At 40.7% G+C, this 16425-nt stretch overlaps 1 protein-coding gene across 1 annotated transcript in view; it reads left to right on the plus strand.

Moving 5' to 3' along the window:
- Positions 1-7881, plus strand: part of LOC119514694 (serine/threonine-protein kinase mTOR-like) — a 42532-nt gene extending 34651 nt beyond the window's left edge. The window contains exons 6-7 of the mRNA XM_037810478.1: positions 5772-5831; positions 7783-7881. Coding sequence (XP_037666406.1) covers positions 5772-5831; positions 7783-7881 — 159 coding nt within the window. The remainder of the gene's footprint in view (positions 1-5771; positions 5832-7782) is intronic.
- The last annotated feature ends 8544 nt before the right edge of the window (positions 7882-16425 follow it).

Below are 16425 nucleotides of genomic sequence, written 5' to 3' on the forward strand. Positions count from 1 at the left end.
TTTCCTATACAAATCCCTATATGTATTGCATCCAGGGTACATAAAGAATTTTTGTCCAACAATAAGAAAAAGAAAGGTAGCCGAGTTAAATGATTCACAAAAGATCTGAACATGCACTTATCTCTCAAAAGAGGATATCCCAAAGTCCAATAAACATGAGAGTTTTCTCTTCATAGAGAAATTCAAATTAAAACCATAAGATAGCTCTACACACCAACCAGAATGGCTATAATTTTAAAAACCAGAAATATCAGCATTCACGAAGATGTTGAGCAATCAGGACTTTCATGTGCTGCTGGTGGAAATGTAAATTGGTAAAACTACTCTGGAAAACAGTTTGGCTGTGTCTTCTAAAGCCAAACATTCCCCATAACCCAACAATTCCATGTCAAGGTGTATTCCCAACAAAAATATGAACACATGTGCACTAAAAGGCATGTACAAGAATGTTGAGAGTAGCACCGTTCACAGTAGACAAAAACCAAAATTAACCCAAATGCCCATCAGGTGTGAAACAGATAAATGGTGGAATATTCATACAGTAAGATACTAGTCAGCAATAGAAAGAAAAAAAATGACTGTGACTTGCAGCCACATTGATTCATCTCTGAAGCCTAATGTTGGGTTTAAAACTGGGAAACTAACCAATTGTGTTAGAACTCAGAACAGTGGTCACCTCTGGGGGTGAGGAGGGAGCAGGGAATGGGAAGAGGTTCAGGTACTTCTGGGGTGTTGGTGTGTGTGTGTGTGTGTGTGTGTGTTGTGTTATGGTTCTTGGTCTGGGTGGTAGTTACAAGGCTGTTTTCGTTTTGTGATAATTCACCCAGCTGTACACGTAGTTGTATACTTGCCTCTACATGTTATACTTCAAGTAGGAAGTTCATTTTAAAAATAGATGGTGTACATAAACATATGGAATAGTCAGACACATAGTCAATATCTAGCAAATATTAAAATATTATTTATTTAGGTATGCAATTGTCATGACATTTCAATGTCACCCTAATCTAAAATAGTCCCCTATGTTTTCTTAGCCTAAGCATTCTCTGTTTTCTTCATGATATTTACCTCCATAGTACTTATTTCAGTTGTTTGTTTTTTCTATCTCTACTTTTTTATATGTAAGTGCTGCAAAAGCAGAGACCTGGTCTGTCTTATTTACCAGGATAAGACCCAAGACAAAACAGATACTTAGTTGGAACTTGTTGAGTGAAAGAATGAATGAATGAATGAATGAGTAAATTCCTGCCCAGTAAATAAATGTTTTTAGTTGCAGACACCAGCAGTCTCTCTCCATGGTCATTTTCAGTATTTTACCTCGGTAAGTTCTTCATTGGGCATCACATTCTCTCCTGCTTTGATTTAAATCCCTTTTTCTTCCTTACGTCTTAATTATAGAACAAAAAAAGTGAGAACTCAAAGAGCAGGGATCATTTGTTTCAACCTTCTTGTTTTTATCAATAGCCCAAGACAGCATCCTTATTGTATAATAACTTTACTTCATATCCCTGGAAACCATCCATTGTGTCTCACCTCTCTTTCTTCACAAATGAAGATCAGCAGGGGGACCAAGGAGCATCTGGGGGTGGGGTTTTGTTCCACTCCTCTTTATGCTGGGGCTCCTGTAAATGGCTTGTCTGATTACTTCTACCTGCATCAGCCTGTCAGTTAACCTTTATCACAGCCTGAGGGGCCACACGCAGCCACTGTTGCAGACAGAACAAAGAAAGGAACATTTCCCTATAAAAATAGTCTTATCTCTGTGCAGCTATATTCCCCATAATTTATCCAGGAACTTGACAAATCTTGTCCGTCCCCAAAGGGAAATCAAATGCCCATTACATTGCATTTTCAGCGTGTCACACTTAGCCAGAAACAAGACCCTGTCGGGGGTTACAGGACAAGATCACGGGTCCATGCCCCAAGTTGCCCCCTGAACTGCAGAGCTTCCCTTCAGGCTGGATCTCTGCCACCCTGATTGAGGCCTGTAACTCTTTAAGAATGTTAGACAACTTGAACCAGTTATGCCTGAACAAACAATTAATGGCAAAGGTTATGGGGCTTTACAGTCTACAGGCGAGGGGCTAGATGGGTGAACAAAACCCACTCTCATGTCTTAATTCTAAACCCATGTTCTCAAGGTGCTGATGCTATGCTGCTTGGAAGTAGGAGTCCTGCTTTTACAGTTGTTTCTTGGCTTCCAGAAAAGATACATAGTCCTGTTCTCTTCCTGCACCTCTGCTGGAAGAAAAAGCCCATAGTCCAGAGAGGTGAGGATTTGCTCAAAGCTCCTCACTTCTTGACAACAACACATTCCAAACTTCTGGGTTTATGCTAACTTCAAAAGTGCCAGTGTACCGCTAGTGCTCTCTACCCTCCTGGGAAGCTCCAAACAGCAAAAATAGAAGGACAAAGGAAACCCCTTGTGTAGTGAATGCACAGGCACAGATTGTGTATTTGTGGTTAGAGTTTCTAGCCCCATCTTTCCTTTCATGCCCTTTTACTTTCAGTCATTCCCTAGAAGTCATGTCTCTCACTAATAATCAGTAGAGTATAAATTTATTTCTGGCTGCTCTAAGGACCTCCCATATAGCATTTTGCCTTGGTAAAGCAGGATACAAGGCCCCAGGAAGGTTGTTGTTCAGTGCAGAAAGCTGGCTAAGGATGAGGAATTGTATGAAGGAAAGAGTTTGATGGTTCCTATAAAGCTGGACAAAAGTCCAGAGAGTCTTTTACTACAGCCCAAGACCATTCTAAAGGGAGAAGCTTGCTGTGTTTCAGTGGTAAACCGCTACTCTCCCACAGCATTGAGTTCATCCTCGGGAATACCATGAGATTTAATGGGACTATTCTTGTGAGTTAGAATAGCTTTTTCTGATTTTTATAAACCAATATGGGGAAAGAAGACCTGCTGGCAAATGAACATTATCACAGTGCTCTGAAACCTTGACTTGTAAACTGCACCCTGATTTCAGAGATGTTAAACTGTGAAAAAGTGTGTGTCTTGATGAAATACAAAGGTTCTGGACACTTGCCCTTGGCCACCTCGGACACAGCCTGTCCCAGTAAAGATGGAATATCTCAGTGGTGACACTGCTGCCCTCTGCAAACTTATTTTGGACATCTCACTGGCTATGAATCTTAGCAATCCAGTTAAAGTGTGCCATGGTCCTCTACCATAAGCTTTTCCTTACCAAGAAGTTTGGAATATTTTTTTCCTTTCCCTGATCCTAGAATAGGCATCAGTATTCCTACAATGTGGCTGACTCCTTAGTGGAGCACAAGGCCAGCTCACATCTGCTCATTCAATTAAATGTGGAGAGTTAGAATCCAGCTAGCTCTAACTAGGTGCCAGCTCATTTGAAACATTTCCCAACTTCATCCACACAATAGACTGAGTCAGAGCTCTTGGACATTCATAAGCCAAGAAATCAGGCTTTTACCCAAAATATCAACTCTGCTTTGAGAAAAGGTAGATAAAAATTGGATTCAACCTATCAACCTCCCTTCTTCCACCCCTGAACTCCCCTCCTTTTGTTCCTTTCCCCCTTTCTTTTCCTGATAGCTTCTTTCTAACAGTCTCTCTCAGAGCTCTTCATTTCTTTCTGGATATAAGGAATCAGAAAGAGGGAGAAAATCCTCCAGGCATCACCAGAAAAGGAGCAGTGCTCATTTTGTAGAATAAAAAGATAATGGCCAATTTGTCAAGTAGTGTTGACAAGAGAGATAAAGTTGGAAGTAGTTAACTGGCTGACATGCTGGGAGTGAAGCATCTGCCAATAGCTCCCTAAATCAGCCACAGCCCTGGAGGTGTGACAGCCATTCATCATTTTTACCACCAGCCTCTGACAGGCCCCTCGGTTGGACACGCAGCCGGCACAAATTGTGGGCCATCACATGCAGCTGTGCAGCCTCTCTGGGCTTTATGTGGGGTGGTCTTAGGGCACCTGGGCCCCACTTCTAACCAGGAGCTGCCTGGAGGTGATGGTAGAGTGGGCAACTTGCCTGGCTTATCTCTGCACTCTGCAGTCATCACCATGCCAGGCACCATGATGCCCAGAGCCTCCTCGTAGAGCTCTGCAGGGAGACCCCCTACTCAGTGTAGAGCATGATCCTGGATAGCCCTCAGCTGATGGGAGGGCCTGCTCATGAGGCTGCCAGTGGGGTCTCTCCGGGTCTGTCAGTGGGATGACATGATTACACAGCCCTTAGAAGTAATTATGAAGATTCTGAATAAGGTGGGATACACCAAGGTGAAAAAGCAATTCAAAATTGTATGTATGCTCTGGGCATCACTTAAATATGTATTTATTGTATAGAATATGCATAGATGAAAACAATATTTTGGAAAGGTGGTTATATTGTGGAGAAATTTCCTTCCTCCAAAGGTTTCTTCATTTAAAAAAAAAACGTAGCTCCACCCATCAATCTTTGAAAAGATAGAATTTTGCCCTCCTTCTACCTAATAAAGAGAGTTGTTAGCCCATACTTTCTCACATAGAAATTTAGCGTGTCCTCTAGATACTATGAAAGACTTTCCATTTAAACTGTGATCAGAAAGTAAGAACTATTACTCTTAGGCCATTCTGGGATGAAACTAAGACATCAGGAATCCATTTTGATTGTCTGAGCTGGCCACTGCTCTTGCACCAGATCTTTTTTATCTTGGTGCCTTAGCTCCCTAAGAATTCCAAGGACAGTGATATCTGACTTTTGATGCTTTCCAATGGGGCTAACCTTCTCTTTCTTAATATGTGGAAATGGAGTAGTTATTTTTCCTAAATTTTTCAGGAAAGAATGAAAAGGTTTGACTCTGCTAGCTTCAGAAGTGCTATTTTCACTTGGCTCTGGCTTTGAGCTACAGAACTCTTAAGGACTTCCAGTCTCCCTTCTCTTTCCCTACTGTCTGCATGTAAATTGCCCCTCACAAACTTCCTTCACCATCACTGCTTCACTGCTGTCCTTTAGCTTTAATTACTCTATTCATAAAGAAACTCTTACATTGTTGAGCTGAACCACTCTGCTGCTCCCAGAGTCCCAGGTAGCTTCTTGGTAAAAACGCTAGGTCCCAGCCAACCCCAAATCGTCCTGACACCTAAGGGAGACAAGCTGTTTTGCTTTTCATCGTCTGTTGGATACAGGGTTTTCTTGGTGCCAGTGAAGCAACAGGGTCTGATCTGAAGTAATTACCACTCTATAGAAACAAGAAAACCTGCTTGCTGTAGTGGTTAGGACCCAACACAGTGTCCAGTTTGGCCTCATCTTGGTCAGAAGCTCCTCAGTCAGGCCTGCTGCAGACCCCCATCAGCTGTGTGGCATGTGTCACCAGCCCAGGGCCAAGGGAATTCAGAGAATTCTTACATGACAGGGAAACAAATGAAACATGACCATGGTCTGTGCTAGGAATAGACAAGAGGGGGAAGGCCCAGAGCCACACGGGAAGCAAATAGGTGATCACCTCATTAATCCCTAATGGACACACTGTGAAAACCTGAGCCTCCTTCGGAACTGACTGCAGATGCTCCGCATTTGACCGAGGACTTGCCACAGGGTTGGGGTTTGTGCTGAATCTTCTTGTACCACTTTGCTCTAATAGCCTGTGGGTCAAGGAAGCACCAAGGCTGAGAGGTGGGGCTGATAACCCAATGGGCCCTGCAAGAAGGAAGTATTAAGCCAAGTTACTTTGGGTTTGCTATCAACCCAGAAGGCTATGGAACAGTGACTTAGAAATGCCTTTAGCCATCAAGTGTTCTTCTGCTTTCTCTTTCCAGGTGGTAGGAATGGCATGTGAACATCAAGTCCCTCTTATTGGCTTGAGAGACCTTGAGCAGGTAATGACCAACCCTTTCTGTCAGTCTCATCTTCCTCTGGGAAACTGCTCAGGACCTGCCCATGGAAAGCCCTGAGGGAAAGCTTTCTGGAAAGGGAAAGGTCCTGGGGGAGTAAACACGCTCTGCTCCCAGCATCAGCTTCCCTGGATCACTGTTGACAGAGAACTGCCAAGGCCACGAGAAACTCCTTCCCACCTGAACCACTTCCTCAGCTTACCTGCTGCCCCTGCTTGGGTAAGCCTACCTCTGCAAAGAGGTTTTTGGATACTGGGGAGAAAAGATGCTTGATGTAACCCATAAAAAGGCACTGAGGTAATTTCTTATCTTTTTTGTTAATTCCAGCCAAATCTGGAAAGCATTTTTCCCCAAATGCCAATTTTCCCCAGTTTCAAGCTCTTCCACAGGGCCTCCTTTAATAAAAATTAAATCATGAAATGGGGAAAGGGGAGATGGCGAATGAGTGAGAATGAATATGTCTGTATAACTGCCTCTTCCTCTGATACCCTACTGAGTCACTGTGTTTTTCCATTTCTGTTCATTGTCCATTTGTGGGCTCTGGGTTTTATGATGCAGATAGGCAGTTTCTGTTTGTTTTCTACAGATTTGGATTTATGTAAGATCACAACTGGATGTTCTCACTGGATAACAGAACAGGTTGCAGATATACCCCTCACACCCATGTTAAGGCAGTAGTGGGAATCAGTAAGTCAGAAATCCTTTTGATGCAGTTCTCCTTTCCTTTGAGCCTCAGTGTGCAACCAGAGGAGATGGGAGATCTTAGTGGCCTGTGTTCTCTGCACCCTGCTTTTGTGGGCACGTTGCTGCCGAACCTGTGTGTTTGCTTGCAGACCTTTCACCTGGACCAGAGTTCAGGGGGTCTGGTTTGTGTTCTCAAACACTCCTCTGCCACTGGGCTGGGCTTCAAACTGTTTGCCCTTTATAAGCCCCCAGCATTAATAGGGAAAGACGTGAGGAGCACACAGGAAAGCATTTATAGAATGGGCTTTATACAACTCCCAGCTGCCCCGTTAAATGAGTTCCTCATTAAGGGGGCTCTTGAGCAAAGGTGATTTCTTAACATGAGCTGAGCATACACTCTCTCCCTTTGGTCTCATAAAACCAAGTCTGAATTTAAAATGGGAATATTTCAAAGGACAGCCTTGTGTCACTCATGTGGGCAAGAGATTTGAGTACTTCAAGCCAGGAACTCCTGAGTTTTCAGAGACTTATCTCACACCTTGCAATATGGACATTTATCTGTAAGCGCAGCAGCCTCAGACAAGCAGCCTCAGAGAAGCCTGCTATGGCAGCATGGCTGACTGTCATATTGGGAGGCCCTAAGGTTTATTAGTAGCTTTTGAAAAGAAATAAGAAAGGGAGTGGGGTCAGAGGGAGTGTAAGCACAGTGTCAGTAAGGACATTAAAATGAAGGCAATGTAGGGTTGCTTTCTCCTGCAGAGCGAATTGTAGACAGATCACTAATTGAAAACACCCCACCCATTGCTTTCAAGTATTCATTCATTCATTTTACACATATTTACTGGGCACTTACTGATGCTGAAGGTAGAAAGCTAAGGGCACAATCTTTCCCATCACAAAGCTTATAACACATCCTCTACTTAAGATCATTTTAAATGCTAAATTTTGAAGGGAAAGGTTGACAACCTACAGCCTGTGACCTACTGGGGCACATTTTCTTCATCTGTAAAATGTGATTATTAGTAATAATAGTGCCTACCTCAGAGGGCTGAGATAATGCATATAAGCAATTGACACAGTGCCTGGCACATATAGTGAGCTCCCAGTAATTTGGGGTATCTTTTCATTGTTGTTGTCATTATAATACATTGCCTCCCATGGTTGTGTGCCAGAAGTTGGAGGAAGAAGAAAAAATCAAGGTATCAAACAAGGTGTTTGTTGCTCAGGCCTTTTGTTCCCTTTAACTCTCCAGAACCTCTTACAACGTCTGCAGTTAGCTTTCTCCAGCAACCTTGTAGGCAAGACCCCACAGAAGGCAAGAGAGAAGTGCAGACTAAGGAGAGCTTCATAGCAAATTCACATGTCAAAACAGGAGGATGAAAGAATAAACATGGTGATACCAGGTGATTAGTTTAAATTTTTTTGACTCTCTGAACCAAAGAGAATGGGTGTGTATACTCTCCTTCTTTCCCTCAGGTCCTTAAATCAGAAAACAAGAAATTAAATTTTTTTAAATTTCGTTTTCAGTTTTCATGGGTATTTTTCAGTCCATTTAGTCAAATCTGTGATTTTTCAGTGACTGTCCTTCCAGTGTGGCAAAAGCTTATCATGCACCTCAGGGTTCATCCCCAGGGCAGTTGCTAAGGGACCTGGTAGATATTCCCCTCCAACAAGCCCAGCCTCTCCCCTCCCCACTGAGCTGTGTCTGGATCCTCATCTGCTTCCTAGTTAAGTAGGAAATATTATGTGGAAGAGTCATTTATACATTTGGAGGCTTGGACTTTATCTAAAAGGAGTTGGGTTATTTGATGGTTTTCTTTTTCAATTTGTAAATCCATGGTGGCCTGTCTGTAGAGGAGATTTATCATTGTGTATTTCCCCTGTCAGATTTTTACTCACTACTTTCTGACTTTGATCAGTTTGTTTAAAACTCCTTTTTATGCATAATGATTGGGAGGGTGGAGTGGGAAGAGGTTTTTGTTTTTAGTTTCCTTTTGTTTTATCCCTGGAATGAGACAAGCTTTAGTAATGTTTATAATTTGTTTTTTTTTTTAATTAAATTCAAGTTTATTGAGATATATTCACATACCACACAATAATCTATGGTGTACAATCAACTGTTTACAGTACCATATAGTTATGCCTTGATCACCCCAAACTATTTTTGACCCCTTGCCTTACACCAGAAAGAATCAGAATCAGAATAAGAAATAAAAGTAAAAAAGAACACCCAAATCATCTCCCATCCCACCCTATTTTTCATTCAATCTTTGTCCCCATTCTTCTACTCATCCATCCGTACACTGGTAAGCTTTTGCCAAACTGGAAGGACAGTCACTGAAAAATCACAGCTTTGACTAAATCGACTGAAAAATACCCATGAAAACTGAAAATGAAATTTTAAAAAATTTAATTTCTTGTTTTCTGATTTAAGGACCTGAGGGAAAGAAGGAGAGTATACACACCCATTCTCTTTGGTTCAGAGAGTCAAAAAAAGGGAGTGTGATCCACAAGGTTTTCACAATCACACTGTCACCCCTTGTAGGCTACATTGTTATACAATTATCTTCAGGAGTCAAGGCTACTGGGTTGGAGTTTGATAGTTTCAGGTATTTACTTCTAGCTATTCCAATGCATTAAAACCTGAAAAGTGTTATCTATATAGTGCATAAGAATATCCACCAGAGTGACCTCTCAACTCCATTTGAAATCCCTCAGCCACTGAAACTTTATTTATGTGTTTCATATCACATCCCCCTTTTGGTCAAGAAGATGTTCTAAATCCCATGATGCTGGGTCCAGATTCATCCTCGGGAGTCATATCTTTGAGTATATGCTTAGCAATGGAATAGCAGGGTCATATGGCAAATCTATACTTAGCTTCCTGAGGAATCTCCATACTGTCTTACAGAGTGGTTGCACCATTCTACACTCCCACCACAATGAATAAGTGTGCCTCTTTCTCCACATCCTCTCCAGCACTTGTAATTTTCTGTTTTTTGGATAATGGCCATTCTGGTAGGTGTGAGATGATATCTCATGGTTTTGATTTGCATTTCCCTAATAGCCAGTGAAGTTGAGCATTTTTGCATGTTGTTGAGCCATTTGTATTTCCTCTTCAGAAAAGCAGTTGTCCATGTCTTTTGCCCGTTTTTTAATTTGGTTGTTTGTCTTTATGTTTTGAGTTGTAGGATTGCTTTATATACTTGGGATATTGAACTCGTAACTGATATGTGGTTTCCAAATATTGTCTCCCATTTTGTAGGCTGCCTTTTTACTCTTCTAAGAAAGTCCTTTGATGTATAAAAGTGTTTGATTTTGAGATCTCATTTGTCTATTTGTTCTTTGGTTGCTGATGCTTTGGGTTTAAGGTCTAGGAAACCACCTCCTATCACAAGATCTTTAAGATATTGCCCTATGTTTTCTTCTAAGGGTCTTATGGTCTTGGCACTTATGTTCAGGTCTTTGATCCAATTGGAGCTAATTGTTGTATAAGGTGTAAGGTAGGAGTCCTCTTTCATTCTTTTGGAAATGAATATCCAGTTCTCCAATCACCATTTATTGAAGAGGTGCTCTGTCCCAGTTGCTTTGGCTTGACTGCCTTAATAAAGATAAATTGTCCATAGATGCAAGAGTCTATTTCTGAACACTTAATTCAATTCCATTTGTTGTTGTCCTTATGCTAGTACCATGCTGTTTTGAGCACTGTAGCTTTGTAATATGCTTCAAAGTCAGGTAGTGCGAGACCTCCCACTTTGTTCCTGTTTCTCAAGATATTTTTGGCTATTTGGGGCACATTGCCCTTCCAAATAAATTTGGTTATTGGTTTTTCTATTTCTGCAAAGTAAATTGTTGAGATTTTAATTGGTAGTACATTGAATCTATAAATCAGTTTAGGTAGAGTTGACATCCTAATTATATTTAGTCTTCCAATCCATGAACACAGTATGTTCTTCCATTTTTTTAGGGCCTGTTCAATTTCTTTTAGCAGTTTCTTGTAGTTTTCTTTAAATAGGTCTTCTGTGTCCTTGGTTAAGTTTATTCCTAAGTACTTGATTCTTTTGGTTGCTATTGTGAATGGAATTTTTATAAATTTCTTCTTCTTGTTGCACATTACTTGTGTGTAAGAACACTACAGATTTTTGTGTGTTGATCTTGTAGCCTGCCACTTTGCTATATTCATTGACTGGCTCTAATTGCTTTGCTATAGATTTTTCTGGATTTTCTACATATAGAATCATGTCATCTGCAAACAGTGAAAGTTTTACTTCTTCCTCTCCAATTTGGATGTCTTTTATATCTTTTTCTTGCCTAATTGCTCTAGCTAGAACTTCCAGCACAATGTTGAATAACAATGGTGACAGTGGGCATCCATGTGTTGTTCCTGATCTTAGAGGGAAAGCTTTCAGTCACTTCCCATTTAGTACAATGTTAGCAGTGGGTTTTTCATATATTGCCTTTATCATATTGAGAAAATTCCCTTCTATTCCTATCCTTTGAAGTGTTTTCATCAATAAAGGATGTTGAATTTTGTCAAATGCCTTTTATGCACGGATCGAGATGATCATATGTTTCTTCTGCTTTGATTAATTGATGTGGTGTACTACATTAATTGATTTTCTTGCGTTGAACCAGACTTGCATAACTGGAATAAACCCTGCTTAGTCATAGTGTATTTCTCTAAATGTGCTGCTGGATTCAATTTGCAAGTATTTTGTTGAGGATTTTTGCATCTATATTCATTAAGGAGATTGGTCTATAATTTTCTCTTTTTTTGGTAGTATGTTTGTCTTATTTTGGTATTAGGGTGATGTTGGCTTCATATAATGAGCTGAGTAACTTTCCCTCCTCTTCAATTTTTTTGAAGAGTTTGAGCAGGATTGGTATTAATTCTTTCTTGAATACTTGGTAGAATTCACATGTAAAGCCATCTGGTCCTGGGCTTTTCTTTTTGGGGAGCTTTTTGATGACTGACTCCATCTCTTTACTTGTGATTGGTTTGCTGAGGTCATCTATTTCTTCTCAGGTCAATGTTGGTTGTTTATGCTTTTCTAGGAAGTTGTCCATTTTATGTAAGTTTTCCAGTTTATTAGCATATAGTTTCTCATACTATCTTCTCATCTCCTTTATTCCTGTAGGGTCGGTAGTTATGTTTCCTTTCCCATTGCTGATTGCATTTATTTGCATCTGCTCTGTCTTTTGTTTTTGTTGTTGTTGTTGTTGTTGTTGTTATCCTAGCTAGGGATCCATCAATTTTGTTGATTTTTTCAAAGAAGCACCTTCTGGTTTGGTTGATTCTCTCTATTGTTTGCCTCTTCAGTTTCATTTATTTCTGCTCCAATCTTTGTTATTTCTTTCCTTCTGTTTGCTTTCAGTTTTGCTGTTCTTTCTCTAGTTCCTCCAGGTGGACAGTTAATTCCTCACTTTTTGCTCTCTCTTCTCTTTTAATATAGGCATTTAGGGCAATGCATTTCCCTCTCAGCATCACCTTTGCTGCATCCTATAAGTTTTGATATGTTGTGTTTTCATTGTTATTTGCCTCGAGATATTTACTAATTTCTCTTATAATTTCTTCCTTTACCCACTGGTTTTCTAAGAGTGTGTTATTTAGTCTCTATATATTTTTGAATTTTGCAATCTTCTGCCCATTATTTATTTCCAACATCATTCCATTATGATCCGAGATAGTGTTTTTTAAAATATCAATTATTTTAAATTTGTTGAGACTCACTTTGTGACCCAGCATGTGGTCTATCCTAGAGAATGTTCCATGAGCACTTTAGAAAAACATGTATCCTGCTGTTGTGGGGTATATTGTTCTATAAAAGTCTAGTTCTTTTATCATACAATTCAACATCTCTGTTTCCTTGCTGATCTTCTGTCTAGATGTTCTATCCATTGATGAGAGCAGTGTATTGAAGACTCCAACTATTATTGTGGAGTTATCTACTTCTCCTTTCAGTGTTCTCAGTGTTTGCCTCATGAATTTTGGGGCACTCTGGATTGGTGCATAAATATTTAGGATTTTTATGTTTCCTTGATGAATTGATACTTTTATTAATATACTTTGTCCTTCCTTGTCTCTTTTAATTGTGTTACTTTTGAAGTCTATTTTGTCTGATATTAATATAGCTACTCCCACTTTTTTTCTGGTTGCTATTTGCATGAAATATCTTTTTCCAACCTTTCACTTTCAGCCTATTATTGTCCTTGGGTCTAAAGCAAGTTTCTTGTAGACAGCATATAGATGGGTCCTCTTTTTTAATCCATTCTGCCAGTCTGTGTCTTTTTACTGGGGAGTTTAATCCATTAACATTTAGTGTTATTACTGTTGGGGCACTACTTTCATCTATCATTTTGTCGTCTGGATTTTATATGTCATGTCTTATTTTTCCTCTCTCTCTTTTTACCCTTCCTGATAATCTTCATTTGTACACTCTTCTCCAAATCTCTTTCTCTTGTCTTTTCCTATCAGCCTGTAGTACTTCCTTTAGTATTTCCTATAGTGGTGGTGTTTAAGTTTGCTAATGCTGCTGGAATGCAAAACACCAGAGATGGATTGGCTTTTATAAAAGGGGGTTTATTTGGTTACAAATTTATAGTCCAAAGGCCATAAAGTGTCCAAGGTAACACATCAACAATTGGGTATCCTCCTTCATTGGAGGATGGCCAATGGTGTCCAGAAAACCTCTGTTAGCTGGGAAGGCACGTGGCTGGCATCTGCTCCAAAGTTCTGGTTTCAAAGTGGCTTTCTTCCAGGACATTCCTCTCTAGGCTGCAGTTCCTCAAAAATGTCACTCTTAGTTGCACTTGGGATATTTGTCCTTTCTCAACTTCTCCAGAGCAAGAGTTTGCTTTCAATGGCCATCTTCAAACCATCTCTCATCTGTAGCTCCTGTGCTTTCTTCAAAGTGTCCCTCTTGGCTGTAGCGAGCTTGCTCCTTCTGTCTGATCTTATATAGTGCACCAGTAATTTAATTCAGACCCATCCAATGGGCAGGCCAACACCTCCATGGAAATTATCCAATCAGAGTCATCACCCATAGTTGGGTGGGGCACATCTCCATGGAAACACTCAAAGAATTACAATCTAATAACACTGATACATCTGCCCACACAAGATTACATCAAAGATAGTGGCATTTGGGGGCGGGGGGACATAATACATTCAAACTGGCACAGCTGGTCTCTTATTCACGAACTCTCTCAGTGTCTGTTTGTCTGGAAATATTTTAATCTCTCCCTCATTTTTAAAGGACAGTTTTGCGGGATATAAAATTCTTGGTTGGCAGTTTTTCTCTTTCAGTATCTTAAATATATCATACCACTGTCTTCTTGCCTCCATGGTTTCTGTGGAGAAATCTGTGAGTACTCTTATTGAGCTCCCCTTGTATGTAATGGATTGCTTTTCTCTTGCTGCTTTCAGAATTCTCTCTTTGTCTGCAACATTGGACAATCTGATCAGTAAGTGTCTTGGAGTAGGTCTACTGAGGTCTATTCTGTTTGGGGTGTGCTATACTTCTTGAATGTCTAATTTTCTGTCTTTCATAAGAGTTGGGAAATTTTCAGTGATTATTTCTTCTATTATTCTTTCTGCCACTTTTCCCCTCTCTTCTCCCACTGGGACACCCATAATATGTATATTTGTGTGTTTCATGTTGTCACTCAGCTCCGTACGACCCTGATCATAGTTTTCTTTTATTTTTACCATCTGTTCTTTCATGTGTGTGAATTCAGATGTCTGGCCTTCCAATTCACTGATCTTTTCTTCTGCCTGTTCAAATCTACTGTTGTATACCTCCATTGTCTTTTTCATCTCCTCCATTATGCCCTTTATTTCCATAAGTTCTACCATTTGCTTTTTCAAGTTTATGAATTCTTCCTTGTGGTCATCCAGTGTCCTCCTTATATCCTTCGTCTCTTTTGCTATGTCTTCCCTCAGTTCATTGATTTTTGAAGTGATTGAGCTTTGTTTGAACATCTCCAATTAGTTCTTCCTTCAGTTCATTGAATTGATTTAGCAATAATTGCTTCAACTCCTGTGTTTTGGTTGAACTGTTAGTTTGTTCCTTTGGCTGGTCCATATTTTCGTGTTTCCTAGTATGGCTCATTATCTTAAGCTGTCTAGGCATCTGACTTTCTTGATTAGTTTATTATGGTGCTTGTTTTCACTCTTTTGCCTAGGGTTTTCTTGTTGGTTGTCTTTGTTCTCTAACCCATGGTGTTCAGTTCAGCCTATCCTAGACCCTTAACAAAGATTCTGTTTAGTTGATCAGAATTTTTCACCTCTTGTTTTTCTGTTTCTTGCCCTGCCTCTATATAGACTTCTTGTGTGATGGTCTCCTCAGATATGGTCAACCCCAGTCAGGTTTTCCCGGTCCAGAGAGGCCCAAGTCTCAGGAGGAGGGTATGGAGTTCCCTTGAGAATGAGACCCTCCTTTGAGGCCTTTAGAGTCTATGCTTCTTCTATGTGTCCAGCAAGTGATGCTTGCCAGCCTGCAGTCCCCCACCAGTGTAAGGAGGCGTGGAGCCTTTAGCTCTCCTGGTGACCCTGGCTCACTGAATACCAGCCCCTGGGGTCTGAGTTCCCAATAGGAGAGCTGCCACTGGAGCTGGGCAGTGCCCCCTTTTCTTGGGAAGTTATGGTGTTTAGTGAGTTTCCTCTGCCAGCAGACTTATTGCTTTATCTCTCAGAGCTATCTTGGCTCTGCTCTTGCCTGGGCCCAAATTGCAAGTCTTTGAGGTTTTCTGTAATGGGCTTCTTAGAATAATTATTTTTTATAAAAAGAGAAAAAGATTTAAAAAAAAAAGAAAGAAAGAATGAGAAAGAAAAAAGAAAAAGAAGGGCCCATTATGGACTATTTACAGTCCTTGCAGTTCTAATGGGCTATTGAAATGCTAAAAGACAAGGAGTTGAGGGTGATTAAGAACAATTAAGAGAGCAGGGAAAACAGCTTTTCAGACAAGGGCTCTCCTCCCACCCTTGATGTGCATATGTGCCTGATTCTGTTTGAGCCCTGCACTTCTCCATATTATGTTCACTGGAACTCCAGAAAAATCTCTGTATTGTTTTTGTTTTTTTGCTGTTTTTGCTAGCCGTATCTCCTCTCTGCCAGACTGACCGCTCCCAGATTCTCTGGTGTCTGGTCTCAGTCTAGCTATGGTTGGAGTTTTTTTCAGGAGTCTGAACCTTTCAATCAGACTGGAAGCTACAGTTCTCCCTCCTGGTTCCCAGCACTGATGACCCCTCCTCCCTCAGGACTGTGCCTGGCAGGGAGAGGTGTGGGCCCCCTACGAACACTCACAGATTTTGCTGATCTCAGCTGGTCCACATGTCTTTGAGTGTTGTATGAAGCATGTCCAAGCTCAAATTCCTCTGCAGTGTCCAGCCCATGCAGTTCCTGGCTTTCTACCAACTGCCCCAGAGGAGTAACTAAAACACACACCTCACCACTCCACCATCTTGCCCCACCCTCTATAATTTTTTTTGAAAATAGAATATGTTCCAGCTTAGAAGATTAGAAGACAAGATTAGAAAACACAAGGCAAGATTAGAACTCCGGGATTTTTATGTCTGATTCTTAGTTAGCTTCTGGTTCAGGCAAAGAACCACTTCATCGTCCTCATCAGAACAATTAATTACTCCTACCAGGGCCATCCCAATAGTCCTTATTAGGGCTAGTGTATCAAGAAAGAATTCCCTGCTGACATTTTTTCTGGCTTCTTATGCTTCCAAAATCTATTTGGGTTCAAGGAACTAGATAATTACAAATCTATCCCCTGTAGTATTAATTGTTATTACTGTTCACCCAGCCCATTGAGGTGGGCAACAAAGTACAATCCCTGACCTAAGGGCCAAGAGGCATCGAAATCTTGCAGTAGAGGTGGTTCCTTT

Source organism: Choloepus didactylus, chromosome 2 (genome assembly GCF_015220235.1).
Source record: "Choloepus didactylus isolate mChoDid1 chromosome 2, mChoDid1.pri, whole genome shotgun sequence".
NCBI lineage: Eukaryota > Metazoa > Chordata > Mammalia > Pilosa > Megalonychidae > Choloepus > Choloepus didactylus.